The sequence below is a fragment of the Euleptes europaea genome, chromosome 5, assembly GCF_029931775.1.
Source record: "Euleptes europaea isolate rEulEur1 chromosome 5, rEulEur1.hap1, whole genome shotgun sequence".
Lineage (NCBI taxonomy): Eukaryota > Metazoa > Chordata > Lepidosauria > Squamata > Sphaerodactylidae > Euleptes > Euleptes europaea.
The window spans coordinates 108,977,337-109,001,225 of NC_079316.1; the positions used below are offsets into that span (position 1 = coordinate 108,977,337).

Genomic DNA, 23,889 nt, shown 5'->3' on the forward strand with positions numbered 1-23,889 from the left:
TTGTAATCCGAGATCCGGCGGGGTCATTCGATGTAGGCAGGATGGCTGAGTCTCCAGCGTGAAGTGCAGAGGGTGTGGGTCTTCCCGGCGCTGCGCTGCGGGTGGCCGCGGTGCCTCTGCGTTGTGGTCGTCCTCTGGCTCGGGTTGTCATGCTGGGACGAAAGGGTTCAGGACGGTATGGGCAGACTGCTGCAAAGTGGCCCATTTCCCCACAAATGAGGCAGGCACCTCTTTGAAATCGGGTTTCGCGATCCTGGGGTGGACGTGTAGGTTTCCGTGGATTGGGAGGTGGTGCCTTGGGCTGGGGCTTTTGGACGCTTTTCTCCTTGTGCTTTTGGCGGACAAGGGAAATAAAGCGCCGGCGGCTTTCCACCTCTTCGGCTAATAGAATCCAATCCTCAAGAGTTTCGGGATCACCCCGCATGTACGACCAGTTCAGAACGTCAGCGTGTAAGGCTTCCCTGAAATGGTGAATTAGGGTGGCTTCGGGCCAGCCCACAATTTTACTTGCCAGTCTTTGAAATTCATCGGCAAATTCTCGAACTGGAGTAGAGCCTTGTCTTAGTTGTAACAGTTCCGCTTTGGCTCGTTCCCCCAGAAAGGGGTCCTCAAACCTCCTACGTAAGGCAGTCATGAAATTATTGAGGGAACGGATAGAGCGGGATCGGGTGTCGAATTGGAGGACCATCCAGTCGGCTGCTTTACCTGTCAAAAGGGAAGCCACATAGCGAACCCGGCTGTCCTCTGTAGGAAAGAACTGTCCTTGTTCTCGCATATAGCTGTCCACCTGATGCAAGAAACAGGGTAGGGTTTCGAGAGATCCATCGTACGTAGTTTTCAATTTGAGTTGTTTCCAAGGACCGGGCATAGGCTGACCCAGTTGCACGGGTGCCCTGGGTGCAGGTAAAACGGGGCCTCCGGGAGGCGGAGGTGGCACAGGCACATTAGCGGGTGGCTGGACTGGCGCCCCCTGACCCGGTATTGGGACGGGCTGTGCCTGGGCTGCCAGGGCTTGCTGTAACTGCCTGTTGTCCTGAAGCATACGTTCCATTAGCTCTTGGAGTTGATCAACCCGGTCAGATAGCTCTCGATTTTGGGCTCGTAACAGGTGAACGTCCTCTCCTGGGCCACCAGTACGATGAGGTTTACTTGTCCGAAAACTCGTGGCCCATTGAGAACTGTCCTCATATAGGTCCTCTTCCTCAGACTCTCCGGAGTCTTGGCGTCGGTCTGCAAGGCGGCGTGCGCGTTAGGTCGTGCGCGACGGGGCAAATACCGGGGAAAAAGACAGACCTAACGGAGGGCCGCTCCTTACAGTGTCCTTGGGGCGACCGCCTGTCCGCGCCCGATCCGCAGCCAACTGTAACTCCTTATCCCTTGCGGCTTGAGCCTCAGCTGCCGCTTTAGCCACTTCAGCAGCTTCTTTATCCGCGAGAACTTTTTCGTTTTCAAGTCTCAGGGCTGCAGCTGCAGTAATGTGCGGTAAAAGTTCCGTTTCCAGGAGTGTGAGTATGGGGTCGGGTTCCCCGCCCAGCAATGGTTGTATTCGAACCGCAATCGCGGGTGCATCAGCCCCAAACGTCGAGGCCAAACGTTGAGCCAAGATGGCTACCGTGGTATCCTTTGTACAATCCGCAAAGAGGAGAGCAGTCTGGATAGCGACCCGCTTGGCTTCAGCTTGACAGCTAGCTGCATCGGGTATCAGGGAAAAACCTGCCGACGCGGCTCCTGCCATGGTACCTTTTCCCAGGGCAACAGGACGCGTTAGAGCCGTGGATGGGAGAGTCTCCCGGGCAATAAGCTTGTCCAATAATCCGGTTAGTACTTGTAAGTCCTCAGTTGCCAGCCGGGCATCATCCAGCAACTGATCAAAATCCTGGAGGTCTAGATGAGTATTAGTATCCTCCGACGTTAACATCCAGAGAACTCTCACTAGAGATTGCCACTGTGTCTGTACTAGTCCCCTCAAGCGGCAAACCTCTAAATTAGTCCTAAAGAGTTCAGTGACTATGTCCGGTAGAAGGGTAGGATCCTCAAATAAGGACTCCAGGGTTCCAAGGAGTAGTAGTCACGGTTCACTCGGAGAGCGACCTCCTAGCTCCCATCCGAGTGGCAGGCGAACCCTCCAGGGCTCCAGCCTGACTGGGGGATCGTTGGGGAAGAGTTGTAGAGATAGCTGTCATAATGTGAGCTCTTGACCCAAAGAACCAGAAATCACCACAGAGACATTTAGAATCCAAGCAGATGGCTTTTACTGGTCAAATAGGCAATACAGTGCATTGAGGATAAGATGACAGCTATGAGTGTCTTGCTAGCTAGTTGGCAATATAAAGCTTGAAAACGGCGGGAGATTACAAAGCATAAACAGAGCACACTTTCCCAGGAGTAGCGTTCCCAGGCTTTGGTATGTGGAGCCGTCCTTGAAGTCTGGACGGTTCAGCAAAGGAACAGAGGCAACATCGAAACCGAGATAACAGCCTGACAATCGGCTCTTAGAAGCCACGGACTGGCTTCTACTGTGTGTGGGGGGGGGGGAGCCAAAGTGGGGTGGGTTTGATTGCCCCTGTGTGGGCCTGTGCTTTCTCCTGTTTTCATCGGTTGCCAACTTCGTCTGGATTTAACTGTGGGCCAGTGAGTATCTTTCTGGCTGGCTGCTATTGTTTCCAATGGGCTGTGCAGCTGCTTCTGTTGTTTCTAATGGGCTAGCCTGGCATTCGTTTTAGTGCATCCCCTGTAATGTATTTTCAATGGAGTCAATGCAAGTCAACCGACATTCCCCTCTCCCATTATCTTCAATGGGCTGGGCAGCCTCTCCCATTGTTTCCAATGGGCTGACTTGTCATTCCTTTTAGTACATCCCTTTTAATGGCTTTATTCCCCCAGGCCGGGGTAATGGTACAGCCCAACTGCCGAGACAGCCAGACCCCGGGCTGAGCAGATGGGTGGGGGAACCCCTTCCGGGCCCCATATCTCGGGACCCCGACCCGATCTTTACAAAACTTGGGGGTTCTTGCAAGAAGGGTCCCCTCAAGCTACCCTTAAAGTTTGGGACCTCTACCCCCAAAAATGCCCCACGGAGCTGCAGAATGCCGCCAATGTGCTTTAAGTGGCTTTATTCCTGTGGGCGATTTGGGGGGAGCGACCCCTTCCGGGCCTCATATCTCGGGACCCCCTGACCCAATCTTCACAAACCTTGAGGGTTCTTGCAAGAAGGGTCCCCTCAAGCTACCCTGAAAGTTTGGGACCTCTACCCTCAAAAATGCCCCCCCCCCGGAGCCGTGGACAGGCGCGAATGCGTTTTTAATGGCTTTATTCGGCCAATTTTCTCCGAACTTGGAACTTGGCGCCAAATTCCACGGATCCGAATCGGGGGAGTTCGGACTTCAGCATTTCCCAAATTAAAACGGGCTGAATTTTGCGGAATCTGAATTTTACTATTTTTTTTTCAACAGCCCTATGTAGGGCATGTTTTTGTATAGGGGAGCACACATCTGGAGAAGTACAATCCAGTGGTACGTGTTTGATCTCATCTGGTGTTTCCCAGACCTTAAAAGGTAAGGTAAGGTAAGCTAGAAAGAAAGACAAAATCACTGAATCATAGAGTTGGAAGGGAACACCAGAGTCATCTAGTCCAACCCCCTGCACAATGCAGGAATTTCACAACTACCTCCCTCACACACACCCGGTGACCCCTACTCCATGCCCAGAAGATAGCCAAGATGCTCTCCTTTTCATGAACCGCCTAAGGTCATAGAATCAGCATTGCTGACAGATGGCCATCTAGCCTCTGCTTAAAAACCTCCAAAGAAGGAGAGCTTACCATCTCCCGAGGAAGCCGGTTCCACTGAGGAACCGCTCTGTCAGGAAGTTCTTCCTAATGTTTAGCTGGAAACTCTTTTGATTTAATTTCAACCTGTTGGTTCTGGTCCGACCTTCGGGGGCAACAGAAAACAACTCGGCACCATCCTCTATATGACAGCCCTTCAAGTACTTGAACATGATTATCATATCCCCTCTTAGTCTTCTCCTCTTCAGGCTAAACATACCCAGCTCCCTCAACCTTTCCTCATAGGACTTGGTCTCCAGACCCCTCACCATCTTTGTTGCCCTCCTCTGGACACGTTCTAGCTTGTCTACATCATTCTTAAATTGTGATGCCCAAAACTGAACACAATACTCTAGGTGAAGTCTAACCAGAGCAGAGTAAAGCAATACCATCACTTCACGTTATCAGGACACCACACTTGTTGATGCAGCCCAAGATCGCATTTGTCTTTTTAGCTACATTACACTGCTGACTAATGTTCAGTGTTTGGTCTACTAAGACCCCAAGATCCTTTTCACACACACTACTGCAAAGACAAGTCTCCCCCATCCAATAATTATGCATTTGATTTTTCCTACCTAAATGCAGAACTTTACATTTATCTCAGTTGAAATGCATTTTATTAGTTTTAGCCTAATTCTCCAGCCTGTCAAGATCATCCTGTATCCTGGCTCAGTCTTCTACTATATTTGCTATCCCTCCCAATTTAGTATCATCTGCAAATTTAATAAGCATCCCCTCTATTCCTTCATCCAAATCGTTTATAAAGATATTGGACAACACAGGGCCCAGGACAGATCCCTGAGGCACTCCACTAGTCACTCCTCTCCAAGTGGATGAGGAACCATTAACAAGCACTCTTTGGGTGCATTCTGTCAATCAATTAGAGATCCACCTAACAGTAACAGTAACAGTAACAGTAACAGTAACAGTAACAGTAACAGGATAAGAAAGAAAGAAAGAAAGAAAGAAAGAAAGAAAGAAAGAAAGAAAGAAAGAAAGAAAGAAAGAAAGAAAGAAAGAAAGAAAGAAAGAAAGAAAGAAAGAAAGAAAGAAAGAAAGAAAGAAAGAAAGAAAGAAAGAAAATTTTTGAGGGTTTTTTTCTTTAGAAAACAGCAAATAATATTTTCACACGTGACACTATAGCGATTTTGTGTGTTTTGCCCTCTGAAATGCAACTGGAAAATATGCACTGGTTACAATATAGAATTAATTGAAAATTGAGTGTCCTGTATTAACATTCATTGCCCAAATAAGCAGGAGAGGATAAATGGCACTTTTTAGCATCATATGTGAAAACGCTCTTATTTTTTCAAACATTCTCTGAATTGAGCACCCAGTACTGTACAGGATTGCATAGACCTGTTCAGTGTTTGGACGGGAATCCCATGTGGACTGCTTTGGCTTTCTAAGAATAAGCAGGATCCAACCCTAACCCTAATTTATGGCAACCAGGTAGGGTTTTCAAGGCAATAGAAAAAACAGGCGGTGTGCCATTTGCCTGCCTCTGCACTTCCTTGGTGGTCTCCCATCCAAGTACTAACCAGGACTGATCCTGCTTCTGAGACCTGAGGATACAAACAAATTGTTCTTAGACCAGAATTTGTTGTAAGATCCAGCTTTTGGAAGAGGGGGACAACAACAACATTGTGTTGTAAGAACAACAGGGCCCCCCCCCAAAAAAATTCAACCATGTACTATCTAATCAATACAAAGCAATGCTAAATCATATTCTATTTTCCTGCAGGAATAACTTCAGACAAAAACTATTTCTTTCTCTGACTCCTACATTTTATGAAAGAAGTCATGAATGAGATTTGCCGACAATTTCCGTTTTGGACTACTGCTAACTGGTACCCCTAACATCTACTATAGGAAAGAACTCTTTGTATGAAAAACCATATAACAAAAGTGTTTGTGATATTTATTCTGGCTGCTCTAGGTTGTGGATTTTGATTTGTTTTTTTTTAACTATTTAACAAAACTTCCAAATAGCTTATTTTTCTTGCCATCTAGTTTTCTTTCTTTTTTCTTTTGCTACCATGTCGCAGCTGTCTTATGGCAACCCTGCAGGGTTTTCAAGGCAAGAGATGTTCAGAGGCGATTCTCCATTGCCGGCCTCTGCGTAGCGACTCTGGACTTCCTCGGTGGCCTCCCATCCAGGTACTAACCAGGGCTGACCCTGGTTAGCTTCCAAGATTGGGCTAGCCTGGCCCATCCAGATCAGGGCAGATAAACAGTGAAGGTTTGACATTGCCTGCCTCTGTGTAACAACCCTGGACTTCCTTGGTGGTCTCCCATCCAAGAACTAACCAGGGCCAACCCTGCTTAGCTTCTGAGATCTGACAAGATCAGGCTAGCCTGGACCATCAAGATCAGATCCATTGCAAAACTAAAATGCAGGTCCCACTTCCATGATTCTCTTGTAAACGATTCTTTGCGTGTGTGTGTGTGTGTGTGTGTGTGTGTGTGTGGCAGCCACCCCGCATGGGGTTTCCAAGGCAAGAGATGTTAAGAGGCGATTCTCCATTGCCTGCCTCTGCATAGCGACCCTTGACTTCCTCGGTGGCTTCCCATCAAAGTACTAACTAGGACTGACCCTGCTTAACTTCCAAGACCTGACGAGATCAGGATAGCCTGAACCATCAAGATCAGGTGAGATCCACTGCAAAGCTAAAATGCACTTCCATGATTCTCTTATAAACGAGTGTGTGTGTGTGGTGGGGGGTCCCTACACAAATGAGATCCAGTGGCAGCATTAGGGGATGCATATAATCCTTTCCCTGATTTTGTTCCACAGTCCCATCCTGAGCCATTTGTACTGGTTTCCCCCATGGCACGTCCAAGCAAAAAAGAAGTAGCACAAATAAATGTGCCCCTAAACTGAGCCCAGGATAGGAGGGCCTCAAATAGGGTTGGAAGGATGAAGCAGCAAATGAGAAGGTTTAAGCACATTCGGGTTACCAACCTCCAGGTGGTGGCTGGAGATCTCCCGCTAAGACAACTGTTCTCCAGCTGACAGAGATCAGTTCCCCTGGAGAAAACGGCCGACTTGGCAATTGGACTCGATGGCAATTAAGCCCCTCCCCTCCCCAAACCCCGCCCTCCTCAGGCTCTGCCCCCAAAATCTCCAGGTATTTTTTAACCCGGTGCTGATAACCCTAAAGCACATATAAACATTCACCGGCCAGTTCTCCCCAACGTATGTTGGAGGACAAAGGAGAGGTCTACCTGTGAGGCTGGGAAATTGCTTCCAGCAGAGCCGTCGTCGGACCTTCCGGAAGTCTCCTCAAGGGACAGGAGCCTCCTTCAAAGCCTGATTCTCATGGACAAAACTCATGCCAGAAGACAAAGCACCACGGAGACCATGCCCTATGTGACAGCTGCTGTTAGAACTGGGAAAAGGAGACAGAAGGCCTTTAAAGCCTTACATGGCTCGGGACTGGGGTATCTGAATGTAACTCCTCCCGTAGGTCCTTGCCCAGCAATTAAGATCGCAGGGAGAGGCCCTCAATCAAAGAAGCTCGTCTGCTGGGTGCATGAGAGAGGGCCTTTTCGGTGGCAGCCCCATGATTATGGAACAGCCTCTCCAGGGAGGTACACCTGGCCCCCTCACTTTCAATCTTCAGGAGGCAGTCGAAGACGGTTTTTATTTAGGACCACATTTGATCCAGGTTTACTAGCAGTCCTAAATTGTGATTTTAAATTTTGGTTTTATGTATTTTATGCACTCTGTTTTACGTATATTATTTATATCCTAAGCTGCCTTGAGCTCCGTAGGAAAGAAAGGTGGCTAATAAATGTTTTAACTAAATAAATAAAATAATAAAGGGCTAGAGAAGGAAGAGCAAGGAGCCCGTACAAAGGGGATGGAAGGAGAGCTGGGGGCTGGACTTGAGATTTACCAGACTGCCTGCTGGAAGAAAGTGAACCAACAGTGTTAACAAGGGCTAAATTCCACCCAAGAGATGAGCAGGGTCTTTTCTAGGAGGGCCCAACCTTTTGGAGCCTGCAGGCACCTTTGGAATTCTGACACAGGATGGTGGGCGTGGCCACAAAATGGCTGCTTCAGGAGGCGGAGCCAGCCCAAAAATGGCTGCCACGGGTTACCTTCAGCCACACAGTGAAGGTCCTTGTGCTGTGGTAGGGGCTGCTGCCAAAGCAACCTTTTTTTAAAAAAATCTGCACAGCCAATCAGAAGCCTTGCTGGGCAAAAGCCCCACCTGGCCCCGCCCACTTCTTAAAAACACTTGGTGTTTTTAGCTAGAGGCATTCTTTAGCTGATTTAGCTAGAGGCATCCTCAGTTTAAACTGAGAGGGCTGGACACCGTCGCACAATCATGCACTTGTCTGTGTCTATTTTGTACTACTATGTAACAGTTCGATACTTGCACATACAGGCTTTTATCCCACCACTCGGCTCAGCAAAGGCTGTTCCTTCAAAAGAAGAGCCGCGCCTGTGGCGGGAAATGCCAGCGTGGTGTAGTGGTTAAGAGCGGTGGTTTGGAGCGGTGGACTCTAATCTGGTGAACCAGGTTGGTTTCCCCACTCCTCCACATGAAGCCAGCTGGGTGACCTTGGGCCAGTCACACTCTCTCAGCTCCAACTACCTTACAGGGTGTCTGTTGTGGGGAGGGGAAGGGAAGGTGATTGTAAGCCGGTTTGATTCTTCCTTAAGTGGTAGAGAAAGTCGACATATAAAAACCAACTCTTCTTAAAACAGAATAAAGCTTCAAAGTGTGATGAGCAGAAAACGTGGGATACTGGCCACCGTGCTCCGCATTGTTCAATATGAGTCAATATGTGCTTTTAACTGGTCCAATAATCAGCGCTATGAACATAAACAGCATTCCTCATTTTCTCTTTTTTTTGTCTTTCTCTTTATTTAAGAAACCACTTGTCCAAAAACTTTCCATGGTGCACAATTTCTTTTTCTGATGCCGTGTAGACAAAAGCGTCCAGCTGCATCTTACCAGAAGTATGGCTTATTCTATCACAGCTGTGAAACTTTGGAGAAACATCATATCGCAACCCTTTCACACTCCAGGCATCTAACAGGGGGCTGATGAAAGATACAGGTCAGAAGTCAAGACAAACGGAAGCACCACCCCCTTATAAGAAGCAAGACATAATTTCTCTGCCTGGAAAAAGAAGAGTTGATTTTTATATGCCAATTTTCTGTACCTTTTAAGGAGAATCAAACTGGCTTAAAATCTCCTTCCCTTCCTCTCCCCACAACAGAAACCTTACAAGGTAGGTGGGGCTGAGAGAGTTCGGAGAGAACTGTGACTAGCCCAAGGTCACCCAGCAGGCTTCATGTGGAGGTGTGGGGAAACCAACCCATTTCACCAGATCAGAGTCCGCCACTCATTTGGAGGAGCAGGAAATCAAACCCAGTTCTCCAGATTAGAGTCCTCTGCTCCTAACCACTACACCACACTGGAAGATACTATCCCACTGCTTACTGTTTACCCCAGAACAATTCAAACCCCCCTTTTTTGTACTTCCATGCCAGCTTGGAAAAACATCCAACTGTGAATTTCATTTCTAACCCGTCCTTCTGCTAACCAGACCTTCAACCGGCCTGAAAAATCTATCGACTTAAGTAAAAATGCATTCCTATTCAAACTAGCACAACCTCCGTAACAGCAACCTAACCCCTTGACTCGGGTCCTCTGAACATCTGCAGAATGTAAATTACATTTTGAGGTGGGAAACCTGGAAATACATATAGACTGGCATCTCGAGCTGTGGCCACGACAGCTCATACCCTGCCAGAAATTTATTTAGTCTTTAAGGTGCTACTGCTCTTGACAGACTAACACAGCTACCCATCATGATCTATCTATATAGACTTGCAGCTGAGGTCCTGACCATTTCTTTTTTCCTCCATATCAAAAGAAACCTCTGCATTGAGGTGCCTTTGATTACACGCCAAAGACATACCTCCGGCATGGCTGTCCTTACTGCAGGGTTCCCATCAAAAAAAAAAACCCTTTGTACAACAGTTGGTGGTTGCCAACTCATGGCGCACCTTCGCACAAAAGTGGGGAAAGCAACTGCTTCCTTCCTTGGGACTGTGGCTAAATAGAGTCTGGTTTGTGTGGACAATGAACGAGATAAATGTTTATTGATACGGCACCAGCCAGAGAATAAATATATACACTTATAAAATAATGAACGAGATATCAACGCAGAGATACACGTGGACACAGAAACTATGGTTAGCTGCAGAGTTTGTGGATACTTGGGGCTCCATTTATCGTATGCTGGAATAGCCACAAGGATTCCCGTGATGTCAACAAAAGACAGCTAAATTGTGGAACTCCCTGCCCCAGAATATGGTGATGGCTGCCAACTTGGAAGGCTTTAAGAGGGGAGTGGACATGTTCATGGAGGAGAGGGCTATCCACGGCTACTAGTCAAAATGAATGCTACTCATGATGATGCATACCTATTTTCTCCAGGATCAGAGGAGTATGCCTACTATATTAGGTGCTATGGAACACAGGCAGGACAATGCTGCTGCAGTTGTCTTGTTTGTGGGCTTCCTACAGGCACCTGGTTGGCCACTGTGTGAACAGACTGCTGGACTCGATGGGCCTTGGTCTGATCCAGCAGGGCCTTTCTTATGTTCTTATATTGGAACTTGCTTTTTTTTAGGGGGGGGGGGTTACAGCATTTGTGAAGGAGAAGGAGGAGAAGAAGAGTTAGTTTATATACCCGCTTTTATCTACCTTTAAGGAGTCTCAAAGCGGCTTACAATCGCCTTCCCTTCCCCTCCCTATAAAAGACACCTTGTGAGGTAGGTGGGGCTGAGACAGTTCGTAGAGAACTGTGACTAGCCCAAGGGCACCCAGCTGGCCTCATTCAGAGGAGTGGGAAAACCAACCCGGTTTTCAAGATTGGAGTCCACCACTCTTAACCACGCTGGCTACACCACACTGCTGACTATCGATTTCCATTCTGAGTATTGGAAAAATTGGGTGGCCCTGTTGGTTAAACAAGTATATAAAGATCTAAGAGATATCCATGTTCAAGTTTGGTTATAGCTTTGTCCTGTGATGAGTGGTTTCTGAGCTTTTATTGTAAATTTCAAAAAGATAAAATTATACATATTTTTAGACATCCCTTCATTTAGAAAGCTAGGTGTACGTGCAAAGACTAGCATAGGACTCCTCCCTAACATGCTCTTTTTCTATGCGTTAGGAATTTTTTGAATGGAGGAGTACGGATTCCCGCAAGCCTCCGTTGCAGTTCAAAGTGGTACAGCCAGAAAGCCTAAAACCCCATCAGCCCTTAGAGCAAAAGAATAATTGGCACAACATTAGCACAACATGAAGGACTTCAGCCTGTTACTTTGCTATAAGCTTGAATATGGACTGGGGATGAATAATTTTATTTTAAACTCTGGTGACAGCAGCTTAGGTTACTCAATGCTTGTGTAAAGTAAACTTCTAACATACACTCAAAGACTAGGAAAAGTGTGATGGCAAAGAGTGCCATCAGGTTACAGCTGACTTATGACAGGTTTTCAAGGCAAGAGATGTTCAGAGGTGAACGTAGCGGCTCTGGACTTCCTCGTGGTCTCCCGTCCGAGTACTAACCAGGGCTGGCCCTGCTAAGCTTCTGAGATGTATGTACTAGAAAGGATCTTACCTTCTAGTATAAATCTATTTGCCCATTACAATGCAGTCCATATGGGCACAATCCAGACAAAGTTGAGCACCCTTACACCCTGCTTGCTTCAGTGGTGGTAGAAAGCGCCGTCATGACACAAGTGACTTATAGCAACCCCGTAGGGTTTTCAAGGCTGGAGACATTCAGAGGTGGTTTGCCATCGCCTGCCTCCATGTCATAACTCTGGACTTCCTTGGAGGTCTCCCATCCAAATGCTAGCCAGGGCTGACCCTGCTTAGCTTCCAAGATCTGATGAGGTTGGAATAGCCAGGGCCATCTAGGTCAGGGTGCTTGCTTCAGTAGGACAGGCCAAATAACATGCTCAACTTGTGCATTGAAATCAATAGAATTTAAGAATACAGAAACTGAAAGTGAATGAAAGGACAACAAAAATGTTCAAACTGTTGTTGGCTAAACATGAAAATGTACCCTTTGAAGTTAAAAATTTCAACATCTGGGGGGGAATGCACACAAGAAGTCCCCACAGATATGTCTAGTCACATGGCTTGCTCATTTTCACATTGTTCACCTGATTAAAATAAAATATGGGTAACCATTTTTACTCTGCCCTGGCCTAGATAGCCCAGGCTAGCCTGATCTCATCAGATCTCCAAAGCTAAGCAGGGTCAGCCCTGGTTAGTACTTGGGAGACCACCAAAGAAGTCCAGGGTTGCTAAGTAGAGGAAGGCTACGGCACACCACCTCTGAACATCTCCTGCCTTGAAAACCCTAAAGGGTTGCCATAGGTTGGTTGTCCCAGGTTCCAGTCCTACACTCTAACCACTACACCACTCTAGCCCTCAGTTCCAGTTGTAGGTAAGGCCCAGGCTGTGTGGAGGGCCATCTTTACACATATAAAAGGGAAGAGTATCTTCAGATTAGAATGTTAGTTCCTTAAGGATAGATCTGATTTGTTAAGGACACACCTAAATATGTCAAGCGTGAGACAAATAGGTGTTAAAAGAGATCACGATGGGTAGCCATGTTAGCCTGTCCGTAGTAGAAAAGAGCAAGAGTCCAGTAGCACCATGAAAACTAACAAAATTTCTGGCAGGGTAGTAGCTTTTGTGAGCCACAGCTCACTTCTTCAGAAAAGAGCAAGAGTCCAGTAGCACCTTGAAGACTAACAACATTTCTGGCAGGGTATGAGCTTTCTTGAGTGACAGCTCACTTCTTTTGGCGTTAGAATACTCATGGTACATTCATCAGAAATCTCCCAGTTCTAAGTACGCTGGGTACAAAACACAGGTTGGTTGTCCTGTGAGGTATGAAATAACTAGGGTTGCCAACTTCAGCTTGGGAAATTCTTGGAGATTTGGTGGTGGAAACTTCAGGAGGTTGGGGTTGGAGGAAGGACAACAGCTGGGTATAATGTAATCGAGTCCATCCTCCAAAACAGCATTTTTCCCCCAGGGGAACTGAACCCTGTCATCAGGAGATCAGCTGTAATTCTGGGAGCGTGTTGAGCCTAGGGTTGCCAACCTGCAAGTTCTAGCCGGAAATCTCATAAGGACATAAGGCCATGATGGATCAGACCAAGGTCCATCACGTCCAGCAGTCTGTTCACACAGTGGCCAAGCAGGTGCTTCTAGGAAGCCCACAAATCTCCTGCTATTACAACTGATCTCCAGATCAGTTCCCCTGATGAAAATGGCCACTTTGGCAAATTGACTCTATGGCACTGAAGTCCCTCCCCTCCCCAAACCCTGCCCAGGCTCTGCCCCCAAAATCTCCAGGTATTTCCCAACCCAAGAAACAACCCATTATAAAGCACGGCTGGGGCCACATTGGAAATTCATCCCAAATGACCCTCCTATTTGCTATAGTAACATGTGGACCTTTTAGTGACAGAAATATGGTGTCACGCGTCTTCTGAAGTGAGACAATGGTTCCATTTCGCAATAGGCCCCTCCTGTGCTAGATGTCATTCATTCCCATCAAACTATGCTCCCCAAAGCATTTGTAATGCCCAGGATTCAAAACTAACCTTTGTTATTCATTAATCATCCACTCAGGTCCAAAGTTCCAACACCCAGACATTGTTGAAGGAGACCCACCTCCACTGGCATGGGTTTAAAAAACAACAACATAAGAATTTATGAAGCCCTCTTATACTGAATCAGACCCTTGGTCCATCAAGGTCTACTCTGACTGGCGGCAGCAGCTCTCCATGGCCTCAGGTTGAATCTTTCACATCACCTAACGCCTGACTGATTTTAAGACTGGAGATGCCGGGGATTGAACCTGGGACCTTCTGCATGCCAAGCAGAGGCTCTACCACTAAGTCACAGCCCCTCCATTGCTGTACCCAAAAACGAAGAGAGGAGCCCCGTAAAAGAGATGGGGTGGACAGTGGGCCGAAGAAGTCAAAGGGGTTCTCTCTTCAGGATACAATCAAATCACATTTATCGGTGTGTAACAAACGACCCACAGACAGATGGGGACTAACCCACTCCCCACCCAAAACTTTGTTCTGGGCAATCAGCAGCCCCCCCCCCACCCAAACAGCATAAAGGCCAAGCTGGATTCTGCAACGGGAGGCAGGAATTGGTGGGAAACATGGCTCCCTCTTCTGAAGCTCCGTGCCCTTAAATCTTCTGAGTGGCATGGTTGGAGGCAGGCCACAGATTTCGAATCTCAACTCTAATTTACGTCACCACGGGACAAACATCAATATTTGATACCCTAATGCACAGGACCGTAGCCCCTAAATTGTGAGATTTAAAAGGGGGGATCTGTGTTAGAAATATATTCCTCAACCCTGAATAAGTATGTTTACAAATTCTGGATTAATCTGTCCACAGTTCCTTTCAAATTAATGTGAGCAATCCCACTCCGAATTTTAAAACATGAAATCTTTTCAAACTATGGATGTTTGTAATTCTAGAAACACAGCAGCACAAGAGGGGAAAATATGTTTTAAATCACATTATGAAATGTCATTCTTGCATCTCCTCTCTCTTCTCGCTGGATGCTTTTCCCTACTGATAAAACGTATATTGTAAGCACCTGGGGGCAGGGACTTTCCCTTGGACTCCAGTAAAGAGTTGTGCACAACTGACTACATGATCAGTGTAGTGAGAAATTAAAGGCAGAATGAGACACGTGCAAAGCACATTACTAAATTCATCCAATAAATCTGTAAACATGGGGAAAGCGGGATTTCTAATGTTCATATTCTTTCCGTTTTATATTTGTTATGTCTCCGTAGAGCTTTAGAAAGTACTAAAGAAAAGGTGCAGACCTTTACCAAGAGAGATGAACAAAGAGGAAGATGAAATCACACCGCCCAAAGACTTAAAATATAGCCAGGGCCGATTCTTAAGAACTTTGTAGACGAAAAGGTTCTGGGAAACCAGAAAAGGAACCGGTTTTATCATCACCCTAACTGATGCTTATTTAAGCTGCAGTTGATGGTTTTCAAACGTTTAATCTGGGCACAGCATTAAGGGAAAACAAGCGCTGAAAATCACACAACAGCCAATGGCTTCCAACTCCAAAGCAGCCAGCGGGCTCCATCTGAAAAAGGTGTTCTTTGTCTAAGCAGGGGGCGGGCGGTGGGGAACACAACTGTTTTTAATTATTTAAATGGGTACCCCACTCCCAAAGAGGCTCTGGATGAGTTTCTTTCCCAAAACACCAACTTTGATTTATTCACCAAAAACATCACAACCGGTTTGGCAAACACGGGCAGATGGAGGAGAGGAAGATAATGGACTTTTTCCCCCGCTTTCTGTTTGCCTTAGAAACTAAACAGCTGCGAGAAGCATCAGCTGCCGGGCCCAGCCAATAACTTTTCATCTTGAGGCTTCTCCCCCCACCCCACCCCAATTTATCAACCTGAAGCCAATTTAATTTGATGATGGGAGGGAGAGAAAAAGGTATCTTGGAAAACCTGGGGTGGGGGCAACACCTTCCACCTGCATTGAACTCATCCCAAGTGCCAATTTCCTACCCCCAAGTTTGCTCTGAGATAGTAAATAATGTCACTCCAATTGCAAAAAGTTCCTGGGATTTTCAGGGCTGGGAGGGGCCTTCAGCCCTGAACCCCCTCCCCCCAGGCCCAATCCAAGCACCGAACGCACAGCTTACTGCAGGCTGGTTCAGAGGCAAACCATGGGGGGAGGGGGAGTGCAGCCAAAGTTGGAAGGTACCACCAGGATCATCTAGTCCAACCCCCTGCACAATGCAGGGAATTCACAACTCACTCCCCCCTACACCCCCAGGGACCCCTACTCCATGCCCAGACGATGGCAACAAAAACCCTCCAGGATCCCTGGCCAATCTGGCCTGGAGGAAAATTCCTTCTTGACCCCAAAGTGCCAATCGGCATTACCCTGGGCATGTAAGAAAGGGCCAGGAGAGCCAAACACCGGCACAACCCTTCGTGCCCTCCCTCTCATGATCTGCCGAAATTCACAGAATCAGCATTGCTGTTGACACAGGGGGTAGCTGGAGATCTCACAGAATCCCAGAGTTGGAAGGGATCCCCCAGGGTCATCTAGTCCAACCTCCGGCACAATGCAGGGAATTCACAACTACCCCCGAAGACATTTACTCCAAAGCGCCACCCAGTTCAACGCGACTTTTCCTCCTCACGGTGAAAGTTCTGCTGGTAACTTTGCAATCCCTTCGCGGGCCCATCCTCCACACGTGCAATCCTTACACGCGCAAACTGACAAGTCCCACTACAGGCAACGACAGGAGCCAGGGATAAGACCCCGCACTCCTTGGGGGGGAAGAAACCGGCGCGGGGCCGCAGCGGCCTATTGGCTGAGCCCGAGCAGGTGCGGGCGAGCCCACCCGAGCCGGCCCGCGTGGCCTCGGCAGGAGTCCCCTCTGGGGCGGGGGCGGGTCCCCCAACTTGCTTCCGCGCCGGCTGAATCGCACCCTCTAACCCCCCACCCCACCCTAGAGATCCCCCGACCTAACCCCCACATCCCACCCTAGAGATTCTCCCCCCCCATCAGGTCTACTCACCTTGGCCCAAGAAAAAGAGCCCCACCGTCCACCTGGCCAAAGGCCGCCCTGCCTTCCTCTCGCCCGGTAATCCCATCCTCCTTTCCTCCCCGCGCGAGTTGGGCCAAGGGGGCGGGCTGGACTTTCCACACGTGCGCCGGAGATCCCGTGGACTCGGGGCGCGGCGGGGGTCCCGCCGTCGTTTCAGGCGGGGCGCCCCATGGCCGGCGGGTCCCGGGCCGCTGCGGGGCGAGGCAGCCCGCGCCGCTCAGCCCCGGCAGCCCGAGGCCCGTCGGGGAGCCCCGCGCCAAGGGAGCCCCGCCGCCCGCCTCGCCTCCCCGACCCGCCGCCGCCGCTCTCCTCCTCCTCCTCCTCCTCGTCCTCCTCCGGCCGCTGGGCTCTGGGCGCGGGAGACCAGCGGGCGGCGGCGGCTGCTGCTGCCGTCCGGGCTGGGCTGGGCTGCTTGCTGCGCTCCGCTCGGCACCAGCCGGGGACTGGAGGGGCGCTCAGCCCGTGCGCTCCGCTCCGCTCCGTGCGCTCCTCGCGGCGCAGCTGCCCGCACGCCCGGCCGCCCGGCGTCGAATGGGCTGGGCTGGGCTGGGCGGACTGGGCTGGGCTGGCTTCCCCCTGGCGGCCGCCCAGCCGCGCCTTCCATCGGGCGGCGAGTGGACGAGCCGTCGCGCCGCCCCCCTCGTGAATGAAGGCATGGGGCGGGGCGGGGGGCTGGGCCAGGGGCCCCTCGGGAAGAGCGGAGACCGCCAGGGTCGCCGGCCTCCAGGTGGCGGCGGGAGATCTCCCGCCGTCACTACGGATCTCCAGCCCGTCGAGGCCAGTCCCCCTGGAGGAAATGGCCGCTTTGGCCATTGGACTCGATGGCATCGGAGCCCCTCCCCTCTACAAACCCCACCTTCCTCAGGCTCAGCCCCCAGAATCTCCAGGTCATGCCCAACCTGGAGAAAGGGGCCACTTTGGCAATTGGACTCGATGCCGTTGAAGTCCCTCCCTGAACCCCCAGAATGGTCAAAGGTCTGGAATCCATGCCCTAGGAGGAGAGACTTAAGGGGCTGGGTTTGTTCAGTCTGGAGAAGAGAAGGTTAAGGGGAGACATGATGGCCATGTTTAAATATTTGAAGGGATGTCATGTTGATGAGGGAACTAGCTTCTTCTCTGTCGGTAGCCGTGTTAGTCTGTCTGCAGTAGTAGAAAAGGGCCAGAGTCCAGTAGCACCTTAAAGACTAACAAAAATATTTTCTGGTAGGGTATGAGCTTTCGTGAGCCACAGCTCACTTCTTCAGATGAAATATTTTTGTTAGTCTTTAGCTGCTACTCGACTCTTGCCCTTTTCTACTAGCTTGTTCTCGGTTGCTCCAGAGACTAGGACACGGAGTAATGGATTTAAAGTAAGAGAAAAGCAAGTCCACCGAAACATTAGGAAGAACTTTCTGATGGTGAGGGCTGCCTAGGAGGGTGGTGGAGTCCCCATCTTCGGAGGTCTTTAAGCAGAGGCTGGATGGCCATCTGTCGGGAGCGCTTTGGTTGTGGGATCCTGCATGGCAGGGGGTTGGACTGGATGGCCCTTGTGTCTCTTCCAACCTTGTGAACCCCGCTCTCCTCAGGCTCCACCTCAAAATCTCCAGATATTTCCTAACCCAGAGCTGGCGACCCTACCCTGACCCCCACCTTCTTCAGACTCCTGCCCCCAAACCTCCAAATAGTTAGCAAGCTGGAGGCCTGGCTTGAAATCAGAGTTGCAGAAAAAGGGGGAAGAAAGAAACACAGCCTAAAAGTGAGAGCAAACCAAAGGGGTTGAGCTAAACACTATCTACTATAACAAACAAACAAAAAACGTCTTTTTTATTATATATTGTGCACAATTGTATTTAAAAACACAGGGCCTAAAATACAAGCTTTCTAAAAAGCACAGAAATATTTATAAATATTACCAACACGTACATATCCAGAAGAAAACCTAAAGGAGGTCACTGAGGGTGTGGGGGGAGGTAGTTGTGCATTTCCTGCATTGTCCAAGGGGGGGGGTTGGACTAGATGACCCTGGTGACCCCTTCCAACTCTACGATTCAATGATTATACCTGGGCGCTCCAAAACTTGGCAGAGGGTTTTATAGGAAAGCCGCAGAGATACTGCTGCGTTGAAGAGTGACCCAAAGATCTGGGTCAGAGTGAAGGAGAGAACCAGCAGCGGCAGCAGCAACCCACACCCTGTAACAAACCGCGACACGACCGTGCCAGTTCCGGAATAGTAACTTGCCCCACCCTGCCTACATTAAAGGTGTTGAATAATTCATCCCGGGGAAAAGCAGAGATTTCTTCCTGACCGGGGGGGGGGGAGCTGCTCCAGAGGACGCCATCTTTCCTGGCAAGCGCCCAAGCTAGCCCCGAATGTATGCATCGCACTTATTAGTATAATGCCACTTTTGAACCGCAAATGAGAAAGTGTGTGTGGGGGGAGAAACTTTTAACAACCTATTAGCCTTCCCAGCAAGCCATCAATACTCAGCTAAAAGCCCCGGCCAAAGAAAATAGAGCAAGGAACGGATGCTTTTTAGTGCCTCTCCTGTACAGTACAACAGTTGGTTTATCACTGCTTCTACACACGTCTGCAGTCCCCCACATGTCTGATTTTTTTTTTTTTAAGAAAGGTCGATGGAGGCCATTTTGAGCTAGAGGATGTTGCAACTCAGGACTGCTCCACAAGTTGTGCAGCAGTAGGGTTACCAACTCCAGGTTGGGCAATTCCTGGAGATTACAGGGTAGAGTAAGGTTGCCAGGTCCCTCTTCGCCACCGGCAGGAGGATTTGGGGGTGAAGCCTGAGGACGGAGGAGTTTGGGGAGGGGAGGGACTTCAATGCCGTAGAGTCCAGTTGCCAAAGTGGCCATTTTCTCCAGGTGAACTGATCTCTGTCAGCTGGAGATCAGTTGAAACAGCAGGAGATCTCCAGCTACTACCTAAGAACATAAGAAAAGCCCTGCTGGATCAGACCAAGGCCCATCAAGTCCAGCAGTCTGTTCACACAGTGGCCAACCAGGTGCCTCTAGAAAGCCCTCAAACAAGACAACCTGGAGGTTGGCAACCCTAGAAACCAAGAAGTGACCATTCAGAGGCGACAACAGAGATGGCCACAGAGCAGGCAAAAGGCTGCCTGGTTGTTCGCTTTTCCAGGAACAGGAGCATGCCGTCTGCCTGGCTTTGTGGACGTCCAGTTCTATGCTTTGCAATAACGGTGTCATCAGAGGCAGATCTACTGTGAAACTAATGAAGCTTAAGCTTCAGGGGCCCCAATCCTGGAGGGGCCCCCGAAGCAACTTTTTTTTAATGAGTGAATTTCTCTACAAAATCAATGGAAGTTTTTAGTGATAGAATCATAAGCCAATGGGTTGAAGTACTTAATATTGACTTTAGAATATGCTCTAATAATACCCATTTCACATGGCCTCAAAATGTCCCTGTAATTGGCCAAATTTCAAAATTTTCTTGGGGGCTTGCAGTGCTTGAACCCCCAGCTGTAAGGGCTCTCTGACATCACCAGAATCTATTCATAGCCTACATTTTGACAGCTGGATCCTCAAATCCTTCGTTGGTACACGGCTTAATAATTCTATAGCTCAGCCCTTAGGCTAGAGCCAATCAGAACCATAAAAAGACATCTGAATTCTCAATTCAGGCTGCATTCGTCTCGCTTGTGCATTTTAATGCCAAAAGATCAGATTTTTCACCTCTTTATTCCTCTGATGACCCCCTCCCTATTATTATTATTTATTAGTTAAATTTGTAGCCCAACCTCATTCCCGGTCAAAGCCGGGCCCAGGGTGGGTGTCATGATCCTAGGCCTCAAGTGCAGCCTACAGGCCCTAGGGAGGCCTATACTAAAGTAGTTACCAGACCTACATCTCCCAGGTACCCTCTGGGCCTTGTGATTGGTGGAAGAGGATTTGGCGGGAAGGCTAGGGCCAATCAGGGGTAAGGGAGTGGTGCCTGGGGAGAAGGAATAAAATGCCTTGCTTGAAAAGGGAGGGGGTTCACTCCTAGGGAGCAGGGCAGGGGAGAGGCTGCTGCAGATGGACGAATCCCTCGTCCAGGAAGGGGTGAGTTAGCCTGAGGCCTCATGCCAGGAGAGGGCTAGGGACAGTAAAGATAGACGTGTTAGGGTTTTTATTTGTTTGATTGCCTGCCTTTACTGGTTTTGTCATCCTATTATGGCTTGAGTTATCATTATTATTAGACCTTTTTAATAAACTGTTTGTTACTCTGCCCTGGGTCCTCATGCCTCATTTGGTCACCTAGAAAGTATACCCTGTTGGGAGAAGAAGCAGCAGGCAGGGTGCTCTGGGCCTTCTTGAGTTAGGCTCACACCAGAGTGGTGGCAGCTACTGAAGATCCCCATTCCTCTCTCTTACCTGACAGCAGGTAACAACAATCATTAAAATCATATATATCTAAAATTCATGAGTAATCAATAAAATTCATAAAACCATTCAATACAGTTAACAAGATGGTACTCATATCATTACAGGGCCATTGGAGGCTCAGCCAAGCAGCCAAATCCTCATATCAGAAGCCCCGAGGGAGAGGAGAGGGAGGCTAGTAACGATGAAAACCTGTGGTTGCCCTCAATTGTAGGCCTGGTGGGAAAGCTCTGTTTTACAGGCCCCGCAGAACTTCTGAAGGTCCCATAGGGCCCTGATGTTACTTGGAAGAACAGTCCATCAGGCTGGGGCCAGGGCGTTGTTGGACGTTGCCCTATTGTTGCTGGTTGCGAAGGGGCCCCCATAACCATTCAAGCTTCAGGGCCCCAAAAATGTAGATCCGCCACTGGGTGTCATCATCTGCAACAGCATCTGATTTGGCTCCTTTTGGCCAGTAGTGCAGAGAACGCAGGAGAAGCCTGCTGGGAAGAGGTTTCCAAGAAAAGGAAGAGGGTGGGGAAATCTTACAGGTCTGTGAGTCAAGTGAGGAGTCATAGAGTAACTGTAATGTCGATGACATCGCCACGTTGGTTTTGCACAAGGAGCCCGGTCGAAGAGGCAGGCTGGAGCAGTGTTTCCTGGGCTTTGGTTAACATAGGGTTGCCAACATCCAGGGACTAGCTGGAGATCTCCTGCTGATAGAGATCTGTTGCCCTGGAGAAAATGGCTGCTTTCGCCATTGGAGTGTATGGCATTGAAGTCCCACCCTTCCCAAACCCCGCCCTCCTCAGGCTGTGCCCCCAAAATCTCCAGGTATCTCCCAACTCAGAGCTGGCAACCCGAAGGTTAACACAGCAGACACGTTTCTGTCCTGGATTAAAAGTGGGGAGACATTCCATTGCTAGACCCTAAAGGTTTGCTTTTAGGATACGAAAGAGTAAATCGTACCCACCCACCTAAGGTTTAGGGTTGCCAGGTCCCTCTTCGCCACCGGCGGGAGGTTTTGGAGACAGAGTCTGAGGAGGGCAGGGTTTGGGGAGGGGAGGGACTTCAATGCCATAGAGTCCAATGGCCAAAGCAGCCATTTTCTCCAGGTGATCTGATCTGTATTGGGTGGAGATCAGTTGTAGTTGCAGGAGATGTCCAGCTAGTACCTGGAGGTTGGCAACCCTAATAAAAGTCCCTTTTCTAAAAGCCTGGGGAGGGTGGGGTTTGGGAAGAGGAGGGACCTCAGCATGTTACAATGCTATGGAGTTAGGGTTGCCAACCTCCAGGTACTAGCTGGAGATCTCCTGCTATTACAACTGATCTCCAGCGATAGAGTTCATCTGGAGAAAATGGCAGCTTTGGTAATTGGACTCTATGGCATTGAAGTCCTTCCCCTCCCCAAACCACGTCCTCCTCAGGCTCCACCCCCCAAAAAACCTCCCACCAGTGGTGAAGAGGGACCTGGCAAGCCTAGTGATCTCTCCTGTGTTGTCTTTTTCACTTGCTGTGGTCCTCTAGGATATTGACACGGATGGATGAGAGATTGCTGGGAAAATCATTCCTTTGGGAATAGGAGGGGTGGGCTTTGTGCATTTCTTGGGTCACAAGCACAGGTCTGGAACCCTGCAAGGAGCGAAAGCAGCTGGGGTGATTTGGAGCAGAAAAGCAAAAATAAATTTACCACCCCAGCACACTCCACAGAGAGCCAGCGAGGTGTGGTGGTTAAGAGCGGCGGACTCTAATCTGGAGAACCGGGTTCTATTCTCCACTCCACATAAAGCCTGCTGGGTGACCTTGGGCTAGTCACAGTTCTCTCCGAACTCTCTCAGCCCCACCTGCCTCACAAGATGTCTGTTGTGGGGAGGGGAAGGGAAGGAGATTGTAAGCCGGTTTGAGACTCCTTAAAAAGGTAGAGAAATTGGGGTATAAAAAACACTGTAAGCCTCTGCCAGTGTGTTTGTTATGTATTATCCATTTTTGTATGAATTATCCTGCTCTTGTTGGATTGTTTTCACCTTTTGTAATTCCATTTTCTTGATTGTTCAATGTATCAAGTAAAATTGATGAAGGAGTCTAGTAACATGCTTAATTTCAGGATGTCCAAACGATTTCCATCTGCCCCCAAAAACAGAAAGCCACCCCACAAATAGGTTTCAGGAGATGCTAAGGGTTCTAGTTTTCCCCCTTCATGTATCATGCCTAATAATTTTTTTTCAGTGTTTCTAATTTTTGTAATCCTGGTCCTATTGTATTGCTTATTAGATAATCTCAGGCTATTTGATTGCATTGACTTCCATCCTATAATTCATCTGAAGTCTCAGTGACAAACATAGACCATAAATAGAGTTGAAGAGATGAAATTTCCAAATGTCTTTTGCCACCACAAATATTTTTCTCTCTCCTTTGTGGGACATTTTCTACTCCAAGATGCATTAGTATCTTTGAGATATGTGAAAGTCTTTAATTTTGGGGGGCCTATGGTAAATAAGGTTTAAAAAAGGTCATTGTGTCTTCCTTGAATTCATGAAGCAAGTATAGTTGAGTTAGATGGAACCCTCCAACTTGAAGAGTTAAGGACTTGTGTCTCCTGGATTTGACTAAAGCCTGGTTTAATTGTGTTGCTGGTGGGCAAGAAGAAACCCCCCACGGAATGCTCTTTATGCCCAGAATCACATTTAAACTGGATGGAGAGCACATGACTGTCCCAAAGTCACCCAGTGAATTTTGCAGCAGAATGGGGATTTGAACCCACATCTCTCTGGTCTTAGAGCCAGCATGGTGTAGTCGTTAAGAGCGGTGGTTTGGAGTGGTGGACTCTGATATGGAGAACCAGGTTTGATTCCCCTCTCCTCCACATGAGCGGCAGAGGCTAATCTGGTGAACTGGATTTGTTTCCCCACTCCTACACATGAAGCCAGCTGGGTGACCTTGGGCTAGTCACACTCTCTCAGCCCCACCTACCTCACAGGGTGTCTGTTGTGGGGAGGGAAAGGGAAGGTGATTGTAAGCCA

General features: G+C 48.7%; 1 protein-coding gene across 1 annotated transcript in view; it reads right to left on the reverse strand.

The window, feature by feature from the left end:
- The window catches only part of RET (ret proto-oncogene), a 174,916-nt gene that overhangs the window by 138,359 nt on the left and 12,668 nt on the right, over nt 1-23,889 (reverse strand). Inside the window, exons 2-3 of the mRNA XM_056850532.1 lie at nt 16,881-17,303; nt 16,487-16,707 (exon numbers count right to left, since the gene is read on the reverse strand). Of these exons, the coding sequence (XP_056706510.1) occupies nt 16,487-16,707; nt 16,881-17,303 (644 nt within the window). The remainder of the gene's footprint in view (nt 1-16,486; nt 16,708-16,880; nt 17,304-23,889) is intronic.